The 16,596-nt window shown below is 48.8% G+C and overlaps 1 protein-coding gene across 1 annotated transcript in view; it reads right to left on the bottom strand.

Moving 5' to 3' along the window:
• The window catches only part of CAPN1 (calpain 1), a 61,267-nt gene that overhangs the window by 36,214 nt on the left and 8,457 nt on the right, over positions 1-16,596 (bottom strand). Inside the window, exons 2-3 of the mRNA XM_075004797.1 lie at positions 5,860-6,157; positions 3,953-4,022 (exon numbers count right to left, since the gene is read on the bottom strand). Of these exons, the coding sequence (XP_074860898.1) occupies positions 3,953-4,022; positions 5,860-6,126 (337 nt within the window). The 5' untranslated portion in view covers positions 6,127-6,157. The remainder of the gene's footprint in view (positions 1-3,952; positions 4,023-5,859; positions 6,158-16,596) is intronic.

The raw sequence follows: 16,596 nt of genomic DNA, 5'->3' as shown, positions 1-16,596 counted from the left end.
AGACTCTCCAAATGCACAACAACAATTAAAAATAAACAAAGACGGGGCATTACCAGTCCTCCTGCATCAGGGCAGCAGCCAATCTCAAATAGCGGTAGGGAGGCAGTTTCCTGAGGGGCAGGGTCTCCCCTCAGTGCGGCATTTCTTGCACCTTCCTCTAGTCCTGCGGTGTCTAATACACTTGCTGTTCACCACATGGGGCGAATCGGACACTGCGGGGTGGTGAAATGCGGCTCCTTAGAGCCAAACGCGCGGCACGCCCTCCCCCCACGCGGTGGGACAGGCATACGGCAGCAGCAACTCCTGCGGCTCCGGCCCAGCCCCAGCGGCTGCAGCCCAGCTCTGGCCACGGCCCTGGCGTGCGCGGCCTGGCAGCTCCAGTGGCAACAGCAGCCCAGAGCGGCAGTGGTTCTGGTGAGTCGCTGGCAGTTTGCGCAGGGCAGGGCGGGGGGGGTGGCATCTGGCTCAGTGGGGAGGGGGAAGGCCATTTATTTTTGAGCATGTGTGTGTGGTGCGGGGTGATCCTTACATTCCTATGGGACAGCACTGCTCTCGTCTGAAGCAGCTGGTGCTGGCTGCTGTCAGAATATAGGCTAGGTGGACGCTTAGTTTAACCCAGTCTGGCAATTCCCGCTTACCGAGTGCAAGGTCACCACAGCCATTGGGGTTTTGCTTGTTTCTCAGCTCTGCTCTGCTGTTCCTCTTTAACGGGAACCAGAAAGCGACTTAGTACCGGCGTAGGACGAGCCAGATGCGAGGCTGTCTGCCCTTCGCTGCCAACTCCTTACAGAGCTCTGTGAGCGGCCCCCGCTGGCCCGCACGCACTGCCGCCTCCGCAGCCGTCTCAGAGGGACAGTTTAAAGGCTGCTTCAGCCCAGCGGCAAAGGAGCAGGAGGATGGAGGCCGGCAGCAGACAGGATGACAACCAGAGGAGGCTCTTTCAGTCCAACGAATGCTGTGTGCAGACTCGTTTTCAGGGACAGCTGTGAGCACTGGCCAAAAGCCAGGTGCTCTGTTACCGCCATTCCCTGTACCCCCAGACACACACACACACACACACACACACGACCCCCCGCCCAGCAGGCACGAGAGCCCCACTAATTCCCCACACACTTCTCCCCCCACCCCCGCCTGCGTGTGTTCCTGGTACTTTTAAAGTTCTGTGGGATCTGCACAAAGCTGGACTCCATTTCTGCTGCAACTGGCAATCCACTGTAGGGAGGGGCACAATGCCGAGAGACAAGGCCCCATGCTGACTCTGGGAGGAGCCAGACTGCAGCTGTCAGGGGCTTCCTTCATCCAGAGCAGCACTCAACCCAGGCTATTAAAAACAGGGCAGCAGGACTATTGCTGCTGCCAAACTTAGCTCACTGCAGCGTCCTGAATATCCAGTTGGGCAGACACCAAAATTTGCCTCACTCCCAGGCAGCTGCTATTACACCTTCCAAATCCAGGGACTCTCCTGCCCTTACAAAAGGTGCATCATGGGAGGAACGTGCCTCCTTTGGGCTTCACAGACTGCATCTTTGCACTGTGTGTTGATTTCAAATTGGACTAATTTGTCTGGGAGCAATGCAGAGGCAGCGTCCAACCCCTGGAAAGAGTGTGCTATTCTGTGGGGGAGAGAATGCTACTGAGCCAGGTTTGCGCCTAAGCTGGGAATATTTCACGTCGCCCGTAAGGGACCCCTCTTTTGGCCAAAGTCCAGAGCTAAAGATAAGCACGGGTGCTCGTAAAACACACTGTGCTCCTCGGATGGAAGGTGCCATATAAGTAGTCAGTATTACCATGCACATGACTCCTCCATCCTTCCTTGCCCTCCCACCCTGTATTTGATGGCCCTAACCTTGCCTTTAATAGAAAGACAGGCATGCAGTGGGTGGGATTCAAAGAGACTATGGACTAGTCTCTGCGCAAGGGGTGGCAACTCACAGGAGTAGCCCATAACTCAGAACACTTGAGAAAAAATTTCCAGAAGGCTTCAAGTTCATTTTCAAATAGGATTCAAGCATTTGGATCCCACTGACTGTCAGTGACACTTGGGCGCTTAGGTCTGAGCCACTTCAACATGGTTTAAAATTTCACTCTTGGTTGTCATACTGGTTTTGTACCATATATATTGAACACATATGGCTATAGCAGGAATACCTCCAGCGAGAATGCAATCATACTGGCAAAAAGCTTATCTTGATATAGCTATTCCCAAATGGAAGAGGAATAAGCTACACTCATCTAGGAATAAACTACACTCATCTAAACACCTTCATACCAGCAGAAATTCATAGGCTGTTTAACCTCTTGCCACACTGGAAGGCAGGAGGGCAGGAAGGGGGGTTGTACAGCTTTAAGATTGTTTGAGCTGTACAACTTGTGTGTGTAGATGAACCCATCGGTCTCAGAGCACTAACCCCTCTGGTTTAAATTACTCTAAATCTAGGCTCCAATTTGCCGTGGTCAGGGTAATCTGTCAAAAAGTAGCAGCGCAGATTTGTACATTTCCAGCCTTAATTTTCTCTAGCTCAGACATTCTCCCTAATCCATTTTTTGCAATGCAAGGCTGGGGAACTCAGAGACCTTTACAGAGGAGAGACAGTGCACGCACACAGTGCCCACAGCTAAAACGAAATAGAAACTACAGTAAAGGAAACTAGGTACAGAACATCTACACTTTATCTCAGCCAAAAGCAGAGCCAGGCTTCCCTTTCTGCCTGTTTTAAAACCTCTCTGTGGGAATCATATCTCTGTTGCACTCTTCCACTCTCTGTCATGTGTATTGTGCCAACAGTGGCTTAGCCTGTAGTTGCAACAAGATTGTTACTGAGTCAGGCACATTCCCGCTGGGTGAACTGAAGAGAAGGCTTAAAACCACCTGAAAAACAATTTAGCTTGAGCAGCTTACTAACTTCCTTTTATCCAGAGAAAGTTCAGGGAAGTCAGTGCCAGTCTGAAATAGATACAATTTCTTGTAGAAAGAGCACTGGGGAAGTGACTCTTCAAAGCAGAGTTGCAAGAGAAAAATAAAAGTACAGCTTTCCTTCTTATCACACCACCCCTCCCTGCATTCCTCTTTGCTAAGTAGCTGCAATATTTCACAGAAAGGAGAAAGATGCTGGATTTAATGTGATAAACAATCTACTGGACTATTTAAAGTTACACCTGTTGATCTGATGGTTTGCATAAGCTCACTAAAAAGTGAAAGCTTGGGGGAGAGAAGAACTGGGGGCATGTAGCCTCACATGGCTGGGAACAGCTAACAGGTACAGGAATATGCTGCAAAAGAAGCTAGAAATTACTGAGGCTTACACAGCAGACCTCTTGGCAGCCTAGAATGAGGAGCAAGGGGAAAATCAGGGAACATTCAAGCCCCTCTATGCACTGATATCCCAAGTTCCTGCCCAAGAGTCAGGCCCTTCAGTGAGCTCCATGCAGATAAATCCTTTTGAGAGCCCCAGTGAAGTTAATGGGAGAGCCACAGTGGAGTCTGCCCAGGAGAATCTCATTGTAGGACTGGGCATGTGGAAACCGAGGCTCTCAGAAACTGAGCGAGAGGGCTACAATCACACAGGGAGCTCATAGTGAAGCCATGTCTCTCATATCAGGCTAACACCATCCCACTAGGCCATCCTGTCTCAAAATGCAGAATTGTGGGGAGCGGGGGAGTTGTGGTGCAATGGGGGAGATGGATGTACAGATCTCATCATACAATCTCCAAAGGCTTTATGAAATAAGGAAGCAGGAGATACTTGTCCTCATGCTCAAGAGTTCTTCAAAGATTTACCTGTTCCCGCTTCCACATGTAACCACGAATCACAACCAAGCAAGTCCTTGGGAGCTACATTCTTCCAACAACAAGAGTCCAGCTTCAGCCCCCAGATTCCCTCCTGCCCAGTCTCTCAACAACAGCATTAATAATAGGTGAGACCCCCCAAAGGGAACCCAGAAACATCCCTACCGAGGGCTCCCTGGCAGATGTCTGTGCGGGTGGCTCCGTCAACAATGAACTGCGGGTTGGAACACATTTCCTGGAACAAAACATAGATGAGATTTAAGGTGTCAGTGACAAGCATATTGGTTCTTACAAGGCTATGCAGTCCAGCCGGGCAAAGCCAGCACCTTTGATCTACAAGGGTTAACCCCTAAGCACACAGCCACTTTTTCACAAGGGCAGCCCAGTGAACATGGTGTGTGTGGCAAATATACAAAGCCTCTGCCATCCTGGTAGGAGGCAACAGTTTTCGAAAGAAGGACCATGACCAATACTGTTATGTTTGTACAGCCCCTGGCACAACGGGGCTGTGTCCTGGTCCATACCTAGGCCTCTTTAGGTTCCCCAGAAATGCAAATACTTTTGTCAGTCCTTTGGACCAGACCTTTTGTTACATGGCAGTGCAGTATCTAATGCTATAGGGCCCCAGTTCCCCTCCAGGGCCTGTGGACAGTACTGCAGTATAAACAATAAAAACATCTCCTCTGTACTGTGTCTTGTGATGCAAGCATGGGAGGCCGGGGGGAAGGAGGGCCTGTCACGCAAATTTAATAACAGGTGCACCACAGGTAGAAGGGATACAAAGAAAAACCACCTTCACAAAGCATGCAGCCAGCAGTAAATCCCATGGCAGGAGGCTAGAGAGTTTGCCATGGTATGTGCTCTCAGATACGACATTGATAAGGCCATATAAATATATAGGCAGGCTGTTTATTTTAAAGAGAACGGGATGATGCAATGATTACACAGATATGCAGAAGTTAATAGTGCACAATTCACTAAGTTGATTCCTCTGAAGCACCAGGTAGCAGCCTCTGCTACATGTGTGATGCTGGACTTACCTTATGAATGGCTCAATCCAGCGCAGCAAGAAGCTGGATACCAACGTAGATGGCTTACTGCCCTTATTTGCAGGAGGAGGAGCCATTTTACTAAGCTAGTTGCATGGATCTGATACAATGTGGCAAACCCGCCTTCCTAAAACCAATGTTTCTTAAACTTTTTGAGTTCATAGAACACCAAACAATAATATTTTTAATGCAGAAAAAAATTGTCAGACCAAAAAACAAAAACAAAAAGCCCAAACAAGCAACATACACAAGAAAACCAAAATGAACGAATTTAATCAGTAACAGAGAGGAAGCCGTGCTTGTCTATACACTATCAAAACAAAAAGCAGTCAAGTAGCACTTTCAAGACTAGCAAAATAGTTTATTAGGTGAGCTTTCGTGGGACAGACCCACTTCTTCAGACCATAGCCAGACAAATCTTTTTCTGATTTGTCCTCCTTCCTTACTGTTTTTGGTTCTCTGTGGCTTAAATATTGAGTCTGTTCTGGTCTGGCTATGGTCTGAAGAAGTGGGTCTGTCCCACGAAAGCTCACCTAATAAACTATTTTGCTAGTCTTTAAAGTGCTACTTGACTGCTTTTTGTTTTGATAATTTAATCAGGTGTCCTAGCAATGACGAAGTAACCTTGTATCTGGTTTAATAGCAGAACATATAGACCGTCAGTGCATTTTTCCAAATGCTCACAGCACACTTGCAAGTTGTTTGTGAGCACCGGTGTTCTACGGAACACAGTTTAAGAAACACTGTCCTAAATAAACAGCTGTATTCATTAATGGCTGGAATCAGGGTGGATTGCCAGTATAGGCAAGACCTAAATCAATGGCAGGAATGGTCAGCAGGTCTTTGGCTCTAACCAACATGGGCTTGAAAATTCCACCAGGACAGCATTTAGGGAGGCAAACAAACCAAGCAACTCTCTTTGTTTCACTGGTCACCCAAAGAAAAAGATTCAGGAGGGATTCTCTACGTAGGACACAAATAACCCTATAAATGGTATGTGGGAGGAATCAATTCTTGCCTCACCGTGGGTCTCTTCCACTTGATTCCGTAGGTTTTGGAGGAGTTCGGACCCAACTCTTTGAAGCCCAAGGAGGTGGCTGCAGGAGGGAAGGTGTCATCTCGGAAGAGGGTTCCATTCTGCAAGCATGCGTTCTGAAGCGTCTCAAAGTCCTGACCCAAGTACTTCACTGCATTCTCATGCCGCCCCAGACCTAGATCCTTAGCCCTCTGCTTCTGGACCTGAGCCGAGACACCTGTGCAGTACACGGGGGTGATGATTTCTTCTGACATCTTTGGCAACTATTGGACGAGGCAAGCCACACTGAAACAGAGAAAGCAGACAGCTCTTTAACACTGCCTGTAACAACAGTAAGGCCATTCTATGCCATCTGTACCAGGAAACATTTGCTGGGCACAGTGCTACTCAGGACACAGGTACGTTGACAAGTTTACAATGGCACGGGTGTATCGATACAGCTGCGCTGGTGTAAGAGCACTTGTCCAAACATGTTGTAAGTGGAGAACTGGCCCTCACAACCCCTTACACAGCTTTAGCCAAAGGACCTAATAGCAAAGCACAGGATGTAACCTGCTGAACATATGGAGCTGCAGTAAGTCCTCACTCTGACATGTTAGACGTCGAGGGTGTGCTCTGTAATACTCATAGTCCTCATTTGCATGCACCTGTGCTATTGCACTGACAGCGTGTCATGTGAGGTACCAGGAGAACGGGTGTCAGCAGTTCATAACCTCTTTCATCTCAATATGTGTATCGTGAGTGCGTATCAGGTTATGAAGTTATGCTGTCTGGTTGTGTGAAGGGTGTGCATACCCTGCACTGGGACAGAAGGGGTTAAAACCTGTGAGTGGAGCAAGTCCCGCCCCTTGCTCCAGACTGGGCATGCTCCTGATCCTGGGGGATATATAAAAGGGAGCAGCTCAGCTCAGTATGAGCCGAATGCTGGAGAAGAAGGATTTGTTATAGGAGCTTCTGAGGTGACCCAGCCAGTGGAAGCTGGAAACCTGGGTAACTACCCGGAGCCACTAGAGCCGGTGGTGCTGCAGGGGGTAGAGTGGTGTGGTTGATTGTGAAACTATGTGGATCACCTCAATGCCAGAAGTGGTGGGAAGTGACCCAGGGAGGGAGGAATGCTGGACCAATTTGTACAGTTGTGGTGCTGAGAGCCACTAAACCAACCTGTACCTACAGTATATGATGGAAACCATTTCAAGCCTGGGGGTGCTACAGCACCTATGCAGGGAGGGTGAGTGAGTGGCATCTCCCACCCCAGGGAGCTCTGGCTGTTGGGACAGGAATCCCTGCTGGGCAAGTGGTGGATCTTTCCCCACTGACAAAAACCCTGGATTGGGGCCCAGTGGAGTAGGGTGGGCTGGGGCTCCCCTGTTGGGACTGCTGCCTTCAACCACTTGAACACTATCCACTAGGCTGGATAGCTCTGTAACTCAAGGGTGGCACTACTGACTCTGCCTATTAGGCCACACTGTCCTAGGGAATGACAACAGCACAAGCAGTGTCCAAGCACCCCCTGTGCCCTTAACCTCATGGGATGGGATGCACATATGCTGTGAGAGGTTTCACTAACACATGCTGTAAATGGGGACAAAATCTGCCAGCCACACACTCCCCACACACAAAAGCAGGGAAAGTAAAGAACACTCAGGCACCTGTCCATCAAGACAGCTACTATTCAGGGATTCACTTTGATCCAGACCAAGGGAGTTGCTTGACCTTGCCTAGGGACTCAATAATGCCCCCAGACATGCCTGGACTTGTGTCCTCCACGCACATGGACCAAGGGCATAAAAGCAAATGCAGCAGGGCTGTGCTTTGCCTTGCTTGTCTCCACCCACACTACAAGCCACAAAATCACTGAGGAGACGGAAGACTCCCACAGAGGAGGGCTGGACCAGTTGTAAGGGCCAATCCTGTGTACTAAAGACTGTGCTAGTCAGTGGGGTGACAAAAACAGCTTCACCGAGATGTTGGCCAGTCCAATAGGGCTGAGAATTTAGACTGTGTACTTATGTTTTATTTCTTTTGGTCATTAATTCTGACTTTTTGCCTATCTTCTGCAGTCAAATTGTATTTTCCTGTTTTATCACTAAGTTTCCCTGAAGCAGCTAGTAATTTGCTCAGGTTTAAAAGAGGCTAACATGTGTCTGTGTTCTGTGGTGGAAGCAGAGAACCAAATAATAAATTCGCCCTGCTCATCTGGAGCATGCCAGACGGTATATTGCTGAGGTACAGTGCAGGGAGAGCTGGGGAAAGTCATTTGGAGCCTTTCATGTGTAATGCTGACAGACGCAGGTCACCAGCACCAGGGACTGAACCTGCGATCACAGGAGCCCTGCGCTCTACCACATGAGCTAAAGGCCAGCTGGTTCTCAGCCAAGGATGTAGGGCAGAGACTTCACTCACCCTTTGAGGTCTCAGGGCCTCTGATTACGACACATGCAACATAGGTGGGTGTGAGACTCCACTGTAGTTGTGCTCAGCAGAGGTGCTGACTCTGGAAAGTGTTGAGGGGCTGCTTGACTCCTAGCTCTCGCCCTGGTCCATCCATTCCAAAATTCTGCCCCTATCCTGCCTCTTCCTTTCCAGCTCTTGCCCCTTTCCCCCAGCATGCCCCATCCTCCCATCAAATGCCTCTAAACAGATGTTTTGTAGGGGGAGAGGGAGGCACTGATCAGTGGGGGCTGTTGGTGGGTGGGAGGGTTGGAAGGTGTTGGAGGCGTAACTTAGCACCCATGTTTTTCCACTGGTCCTCCAGCCCTAGAGACCTGGGGAGTTGGTGCCTCTGGTGCTGAGTGATAAGCAGCCAACCCTCCAGGCCCTGTTATCTCCAGCAAGGTGTTGTGGGAGAGTTATGGGTTGGGGGGCACAGTAGCCCCACAGTCCCAGGCTGCACCTGGGGGATCCGGTCACACACTTCTCCAAACAGACCTGCTCTCAGTTGCATCAATATCTTCCAGCACCACTAAACTTTACAAGTGTTATTCTCTTCCCTGCTGCATGAAGGACCCACCCAAAACAGAAAGTTCTTGTGCTACCTGTAACAACAGCAAGGCCCTATCTGTGCTAGCCATCTGTACCAGGAAATGGTTGGTGGGCATTGTGACACCAAAGCAATAGGTCACTGACAAGTGTGCAGTGGCGCAGATGGAAGAGCCCTGGTCTAGCCGCAGTACGCCAATGGGAGCGAGAGCTCTCCCACGGACAGGGTGAAGCCAGCTCAACCATCAGTGGAAGATTTTCTCCTACCAACACAGCACTGCACACTGGAGCAATCCTTCCAACAAAAACTTACACTGCTTCCGGGGTGGGGGGTGCGCGGTGTGTTTCACATCCCTGAGCAACAAAAAACTTGCAGATATAAAGGACAGACAGTGCTTAAAAAACACAAACAAAAAAAAACTGTACTCAGCTGACTTCACACCCTCCTCTCTATCCCCCAGGGGTCCCTATACTCCATACCGGTAAGTACTGGCACAAAAAAACCCACTGCTGATATGACAGATATGATCTAATAAAACTACTTAGCAGAGCTTGTTCACCCCGGCCCATGTGTGCCATCAGGCCCACCAATGGGGTCGGGGACAAAGGGGGCAGTTGCCCATGGGCCCCTTTGAAGTTCTCCTGTGTGTGTGTGTGTGTGTGTGTGTGTGTGTGTGTGTGTGTGTGTGTGTGTGTGTGTGTGTGTGCGCGCGCGCGTGCACACAGGGGGAAGCTGACTGCTCTTGGACCTGCCCCTTCCACAGCACAGAGCTGGCCGCCCCGCTCTCACCTTGCCCTGGGGTTCTCTGTCTGTGCAGCACCAAGCTGTATCAGCAAAATTATGTTGCACCGTACGTAGGCATCCCAGTGTCCTCCATGCCATTTTTCAGCTACGCTGGGCCTCATGGGACATTCATGCTGCATATTTAGGGATGATGGCACAGATCTCATGACACTGGGGCTAATGGGCTCAAGGCAGGAGTGTGATTTTTAAATTGATGGTCCCTTTGAAAACGCCAGCCTCACCTCTGGCAGAGTCAAAGGGGCCAAAGAGAGTAGAGCAGGGATGGGCAATCATGAAAAGCAGGCGGGCCACATCTGTGGCCCTCTTTCACCTCAGTGGGATGTTGCAGCCCATGGCTCTGCCTGCAGCCCCACTGACCAGCTCTCCGCCCCCTCCCGCACGTGCCTCTTGCGCACCAGGGCACTGGTGCTCCACACTTACTTGCTCCTCCCCCGCCCTCCCAGAACTGGAATGCCAGGAGCAGCTGAGTCACAGTATTCCAGCTGGGGGAGCAGTGGGGACGGAGCGCCAATCAGGAGATCCCTGGCTCCTATGAAAGTACTGGGAATGGGGGGGAGGCATAGGAAGTGTGGGCTCTAGTCCCCCCATGGCACAAAGGCACCAGGGAGGCCATGAACCAGTGTGGAGCCCCAATGGCCAGGTCACAGGTTGCCCAGGCTTTCAGTGGGAGTGTGACACCCTCCAGGCTGCAGCATAATGTTCTGGACAGGACCAACAACTGAGTGGCTGGTAAAGGGGATTTAGAACACAGCGTAAAATGAGGTAGCAACCTTTGGATTATACAAGGAGCCTGCCCCCGGCACTGGCCAAATTTCATGAGTTTGTTTATGTTTTAAACACGTTTTTTATTTCCAGTTTCTCCAAACAGAGACCAAAAGGTTCTAGCAGATAAAGCTTTTTCTTTAAAGGCATAAGAGGAATATAGCACTGTGGAGTGGCACCTCCTTCTTCGTGTGCTTTAGAATTCGCTCACATATAGATAAACCTGTCCTTATGTCAACAGAATTAGTGTGGTAGGGTAGGGTTGTTCATAGAACTAACATGCAAGAAAAAAGCCCCAAGGGATAAAATCATTAACAGGTATGCAGCCCAACAAACACTAGCTCCTGCAGGGGCAGAACTAATTACGCAATAAAAATGCCATACCTGCAGGATTGGCAAGCCAACCGAGAACGCTACGCAATAAACAGCAATTCCCACACCTACAATTAGCCCCTTTTCTATTTAGTGACTGTGAAAAGAAGTGAATCAAGACAATTCAAGGAAAATGGAGGGAACAAGCAGGAACCACAACCCCACAGCTGCAACCTCCTGGGGAGCTCATACCAAGAGCACGGAACTGACCCCCTGGCAGTCTCTAGAGCCCAGTACTCCCAGGCTGCTGAGTATTTCTGTCCTTCGGTGAGCCAGATCATCTGCTGGTCTCAGGCAGAGTTATGACAATACACAGCAGCGGCCGAGGATCTGGCCAAATAGATCTTCAGCTGGGTCTTTGCTACCACTTTTCAACCATGTTTTAAACCATTTTAAGCAACTCCTCTACGGTGACCTCTCCCAGGGCAAAAGGGATCAAGGAAGGCCTCGCAAGAGGTATAAAGACTGCATGAAGGCCAACGTTGCTCATCCTGGATTAAAGCCAAAGAAGCTAAAGCAGGATGCAGAAGACCGAACAGGCTGGCGTACTCTCGTACGACACGCGTATAACAACTTCGAAGAGCAGCGACGCGTACGCCTGATTGATGCTCGTGCGAGGAGGAAAGCAACAGCAGCAGCCGCACTGACAGAGCCAGGACAATTCCCTTGCCCCTCCTGTGAGCACCCACGCCGTTCAAGGCTTGGACTCTTCAGCCACATGCGAGTCCACAAGCGACGAGCCTGGGCAAGCTCAAGACGTTCTCGTCGGACACGGCGGACTACCAAGAAGAGAAATCATGTTACAAAACTGCAGCGCGGACAACTGCCGCGTGCCAAGGTATTTGGTCTAAAGAGTGTTTTCCACTCCTGCACTGGTAACGGTATTTCCCAGTGGGGTAACGTGGGTGCACTAAAGCTGCTGAGAGAGGTGTTTTCACACCTGTTCTAGTGGCCAAAGGCAAAACAGGCATCAGTACCTTTCCCAAACTCAATGGAAAAGACTAGGGACCAGTGATGACAGGTGATGGGGGCTCCAGGGGATTGGGGCACTGGCTTTGTGTTCCTCCCCCAGTGTTCTCATTGCCTCAAGCGCTTCCCTTCAGTGCTATGTCCACACCTATCCCACCCCTGCCCTGCTAGGCCACGCCGCTTCCAGTGAGTGCAGGTGCAGTCCCATCCCTCCCCCTGGAGTGGTGCAGCCTGAGCGCAGTGCAAGCTGCTCTAGCTTGTGCTGCTCTTGGGCTGTGCTGCTCTGGGGAAGGGGGCAGGACCAACCCCGCGCCCACCCAAAGTGGAGTGGCACTGATGGTGAGTGTGGGGGTGGAAAGGGTGCTGAGACTACTGTTTAGAGAGACTATGGCCGCGTCTACACGTGCACGCTGCTTCGAAATAGCGGCGCCAACTTCGAAATAGCGCCCGTCACGGCTACACGTGTTGGGCGCTATTTCAAAGTTGAAATCGACGTTAGGTGGCGAGACGTCAAAGTCGCTAACCCCATGAGGGGATGGGAATAGCGCCCTACTTCGGAGTTGAACGCAGTAGGGCACGTGTAGACAATCTGCGTCCCGCAACATCGAAATAGTGGGGTCCGCCATGGCGGCCATCAGCTGAGGGGTTGAGAGATGCTCTGTCTCCAGCCCAGGTCATCGTGTGCAGCAGCCCTTAGCCCAGGGCTTCTGGCTGCTGCTGCGGCAGCTGCGGATCCATGCACAGGGTCTGCAACCAGTTGTCGGCTCTGTGGATCTTGTGTTGTTTAGTGCAACTGTGTCTGGGAGGGGCCCTTTAAGGGAGCGGCTTGCTGTTGAGTCCGCCCTGTGACCCTGTCTGCAGCTGTTCCTGGCACCCTTATTTTGATGTGTGCTACTTTGGCGTGTAGACGTTCCCTCGCAGCGCCTATTTCGATTAGGGTGGGATTTAAGAGCCAAAGCAGCCAGCCGGACTGTCCCTGCACTCTTAAGCCAAAGGAACAGCCAAGGCATCTGCTCAGACAGAGAACAGCTGCTCGCAACCCTATCCCAGCCCTGGCTAGGATGTTGAGCACAACCTCCCAAGCAAAGACACATCAGTCTGGTTTCAAGAAAACCCCCGCATGCTATGAAGAAGGTGCAGCCACAAAGCAAAGCAGGGCTGCGTCATTTGGTCTGCAGACAAGAGATTTGCATTGAGGCAGATTTCTTGGCACAGCCTGCTGATTGTTTGACTGGTGCTTTTGGGGCCTCCAAGAAAAGGCATGACACGGAAATAACAGTCCACAAGTGACTTCAGTCCAACCTCACAAGAGGTTGATACCAGGAAGGCAGTATATCTTACCAAGCAGGACACTGGCCTGTGACTTAGGAGACCTGGGTTCAATTCCTATCTCTGCCACTAGTCTTCTGGATGACTTTGGGACAGTCCCCTATTGCACCTCAGTCTTCCCCTCTGTAGACTAAGGATGATGATTTCCTTCTCTTTTGTAAAGTGCTTTGAGATCTACTAATGAAAAGTACTGTGTGGAAGCTAGGGATTGTTTTTTCATTTCGCAATTTAGCATCGAGAGCTACAAAGACGTCTTTAAAGAGCTACATCCAGCTCCGAGCCGCAGGTTGCTGACCCCTGCACTAGTATTTAATAGTAGGAGATGTTGAGATTCAAAAAAGTTAAAGCTTTATAGCCATTAAAACGCAAATTGCCAATATCACATGAGGTGTCAAAATATAAAGTAAATAGCCTTAAATCCAACTCTAGTAAGTTCAGATGCAGCATTTTTCTTACTTTGCCTGCCTTTAACTTTCTGTGTTCATGGATGGAAATATTTTTGCAAAGGTTCGTGTGTGCATGGTAAAAATAACATTTCGAAGTTGAACGTCGACGTTGCCAGCCCTGGAGGATGTGTAGACGTTATTCATTGAAATAGACTATTTCGATGTAGCATGCACGTGTAGACGTAGCCTATTTTAGCAGTGTACTATTCCTTCCTTTCTCCCACATCTATTCAGACAGTAAGCACTTTGGAGCAGGGACTGTGTCCTAGTATGTATATGTGAAGCACCCAACTCAGTCAGGCCCTGGCCTCTCTTGGTGCTACTGCAATCTAAACAATAAGAAGGCAGCATTCTGCAAGCACTTCTGGTTTTGACATCATGTAGTGCATGGAGGAATTTCCTGGGAAGTATTAATATCGGTCTATGTTCTTACTAAGCATGGACTACGTTACAGCTAAGCCACGCAAGAGAGAACCATGAGGGGAACTAGCTTTCTTGCAGCATTCAAACATTCTTCCTTTGCATCTGCCGGAATGGTCAGTTTATGGACCCAACTGCTGTCAACCATTTTTAAACCATTTGCATTACCCTTAATGCAAATCAGCAGATGATTCCGATTACGTGTTGTTATTGGTAACATGGGAGCACCTAATGCTTTCAGCTGACTTCTGGGCCCTACTGTGCTAAACATCCCTCGTGAAAAAAACCATCCCTGCTGCAGACTTTACAGCTGAAACAGGGAAAATCTGGCAGGGAAAACAGGCGCAGAGAGGGAAAGGTCTTGGCCACACATCGAGTCAGATAACTCATCAACACTAGGCAGGTGGCATCTCATACTAGCTGCTGCCTGTTCTGCGGACCAACAGTGTTTCCTTGTTTCCTGCATCTGTTTGTATTCAGCTATTGTTTCTTGTACTTGGATTGTAAAAATCTCGGGGGCAGGGGCTGTAGAAAAAAATTCTGTATTATTTTCATAGAATCACAGGGCTGGAAGGGACCTCAAGAGGTCATCTAGTTCAGCCCCCTGCTTCAAGCAGGATCAACCCCAACTAACTCATCCTAGCCATGACCTTGTCAAGCCGGGACTTAGAAACCTCTAGGGATGGAGAATCTACCACCTCTCTAGGCAACGCATCCCAGTGCTTCACCACCCTCCTGGTGAAGTAGTGTTTGCTAATACCCAACCTACTCCTCTCCTGCTGTAACTTCAGACCACTGCTCCTTGTTCTGCCATCTGCCACCAAATTTTCTTATAACCTCGTATTGAGTCTCTACAGAATTAAGTCTTTTTATATGGAAACCTTGTAATTTTTGTACTGTTTTCTTATTAACTTTGTATATGTGCATATAAATATAGATAAACTTTACATTAAGTCCTTTTACATAGAAACTTGTATCAAATCTTGGTATAATAGTCCCTATAAATAATTAAGGTAAAGAGAATGTCTTTGTGCCAAAATAGATCTTTTCTTTTACTTGATTCCCCTGTTGAATGAATGAGGTGTGGATGAGCAGCCTGGAAGGCAAGCACCTCTGAAGAGCTGCAACAGTTGGAGAGGGAAGCAGGACCCGATCCCAGGACAGTAAAGATCTGTCAGGTGGGGAGGACCAGACACATTGATGACCGTGGGAGTAAAAAGCAAGCACCTTCTTTTGAAAGCAGATTCAAAAGGCCCATTTTGAGGATGAATTTGGCTGCACTGAGGCAACATCTAGAACAAGCATGTCAAGCATGTGGCCCCATTGAATCTTTTTGCGGCCCTAGGGCTGGGAGCCAGCTGGGGCACAGAGTATGTTAAATTTATATTTAAAGTAAAAAATATTACATATGAACAAATAATTTTACACACCACATTTTATGAACTATTAATAAAATTATAATACTATAAAAGTCATATTAAGTATTAAATTCTCAACTAAAATTATTGTATCATATTCAAACAATACCTGAAAGTATTATAAGATATACCTAAGCCATAAGCTATAATAAATAATTAAGACTTTCCGGTAGAAGTACATTTTCTTTGGTGGCCCTGACAGCTATCAGTTTTTGTTTGTGCAGCTCTCAGTAGGCTTTGAGCTTGACATGCCTGAGAAGAAGGCGCCAGGAATGACTGGCTGACTGACATAGCCATTAGCACATAGGTTTTTGCATATGCCTAAGACGACTGACTGCTGTGGATCTGCATGAGAGAGAGACCACTATAAATCTAAGGAGTCACGTAGGGGGACCTCAGGTCCAGGTCAACATTGGAGCACCCTTCCAGAAGCCCAGCTCCACCCTCCGCCATCTAACTCACCGATCAGTGAAGACAGGGGGGCAACTAATTGATAATAACCACAAGACAGAGTGTGCTTGTGTGTGAGAGCAGGTACATGAGTGCAATATCTCGCATGCATATGATCAAGTAGTGACTGATATACGTATTACCAATAAATGTGGTGTTTTGCCTTATCCCCCTGCAAAAGATCCTGCAAAATTCTTTTAAGTACAATGGGGCCCATTTCTTCTTCTATTTTTGCACAGTACCTAGCACAGTGGAGCCCTGATCCAGCAATGGGGCTCTTAGGAGCTACCACTATACAAACAAATGGCAGAGCTGGGAGTTTATCCCAGAGATGCTACACAAACCAAGCACTGGTCTCCATAAGATTAAATTTGTATCACTCTTACCACCTCCCCACGCAGACTCCTGAAGTATTTGCATTAATGTTAAGACAGGTCTGTGCCTGACGGCTGTGCCTGACAGAAGCAAGATAACTCATGAGTCACCACAAGAACACCTGTGCTCTCTGAAAGAAGCGTGATGAAGATACACATTGGCCCCAGGAGGACAGCATTACTAAGGACCAAAATTTTAAAGTGTTTATCTAGAAAAAACAATTAAGGGCCCTCCATTCAGCAGAGAAATTATTTAGGGACACCTAATTTCTGCTCTCTATAGACTGCTTCAATAGAATTTGTAATGTTGTGATCTGGTCAATGCACGATCCATGCTGTTGAAAGCCGACTTGCTGGTGTCTCAGCTCTGGACCCATTGTGTTTTTCATTCTTTCCAGGA

Source organism: Carettochelys insculpta, chromosome 11, assembly GCF_033958435.1.
Source record: "Carettochelys insculpta isolate YL-2023 chromosome 11, ASM3395843v1, whole genome shotgun sequence".
Classification (NCBI taxonomy): Eukaryota; Metazoa; Chordata; order Testudines; family Carettochelyidae; genus Carettochelys; species Carettochelys insculpta.
This window is presented reverse-complemented; position numbering and strand designations above follow the sequence as displayed.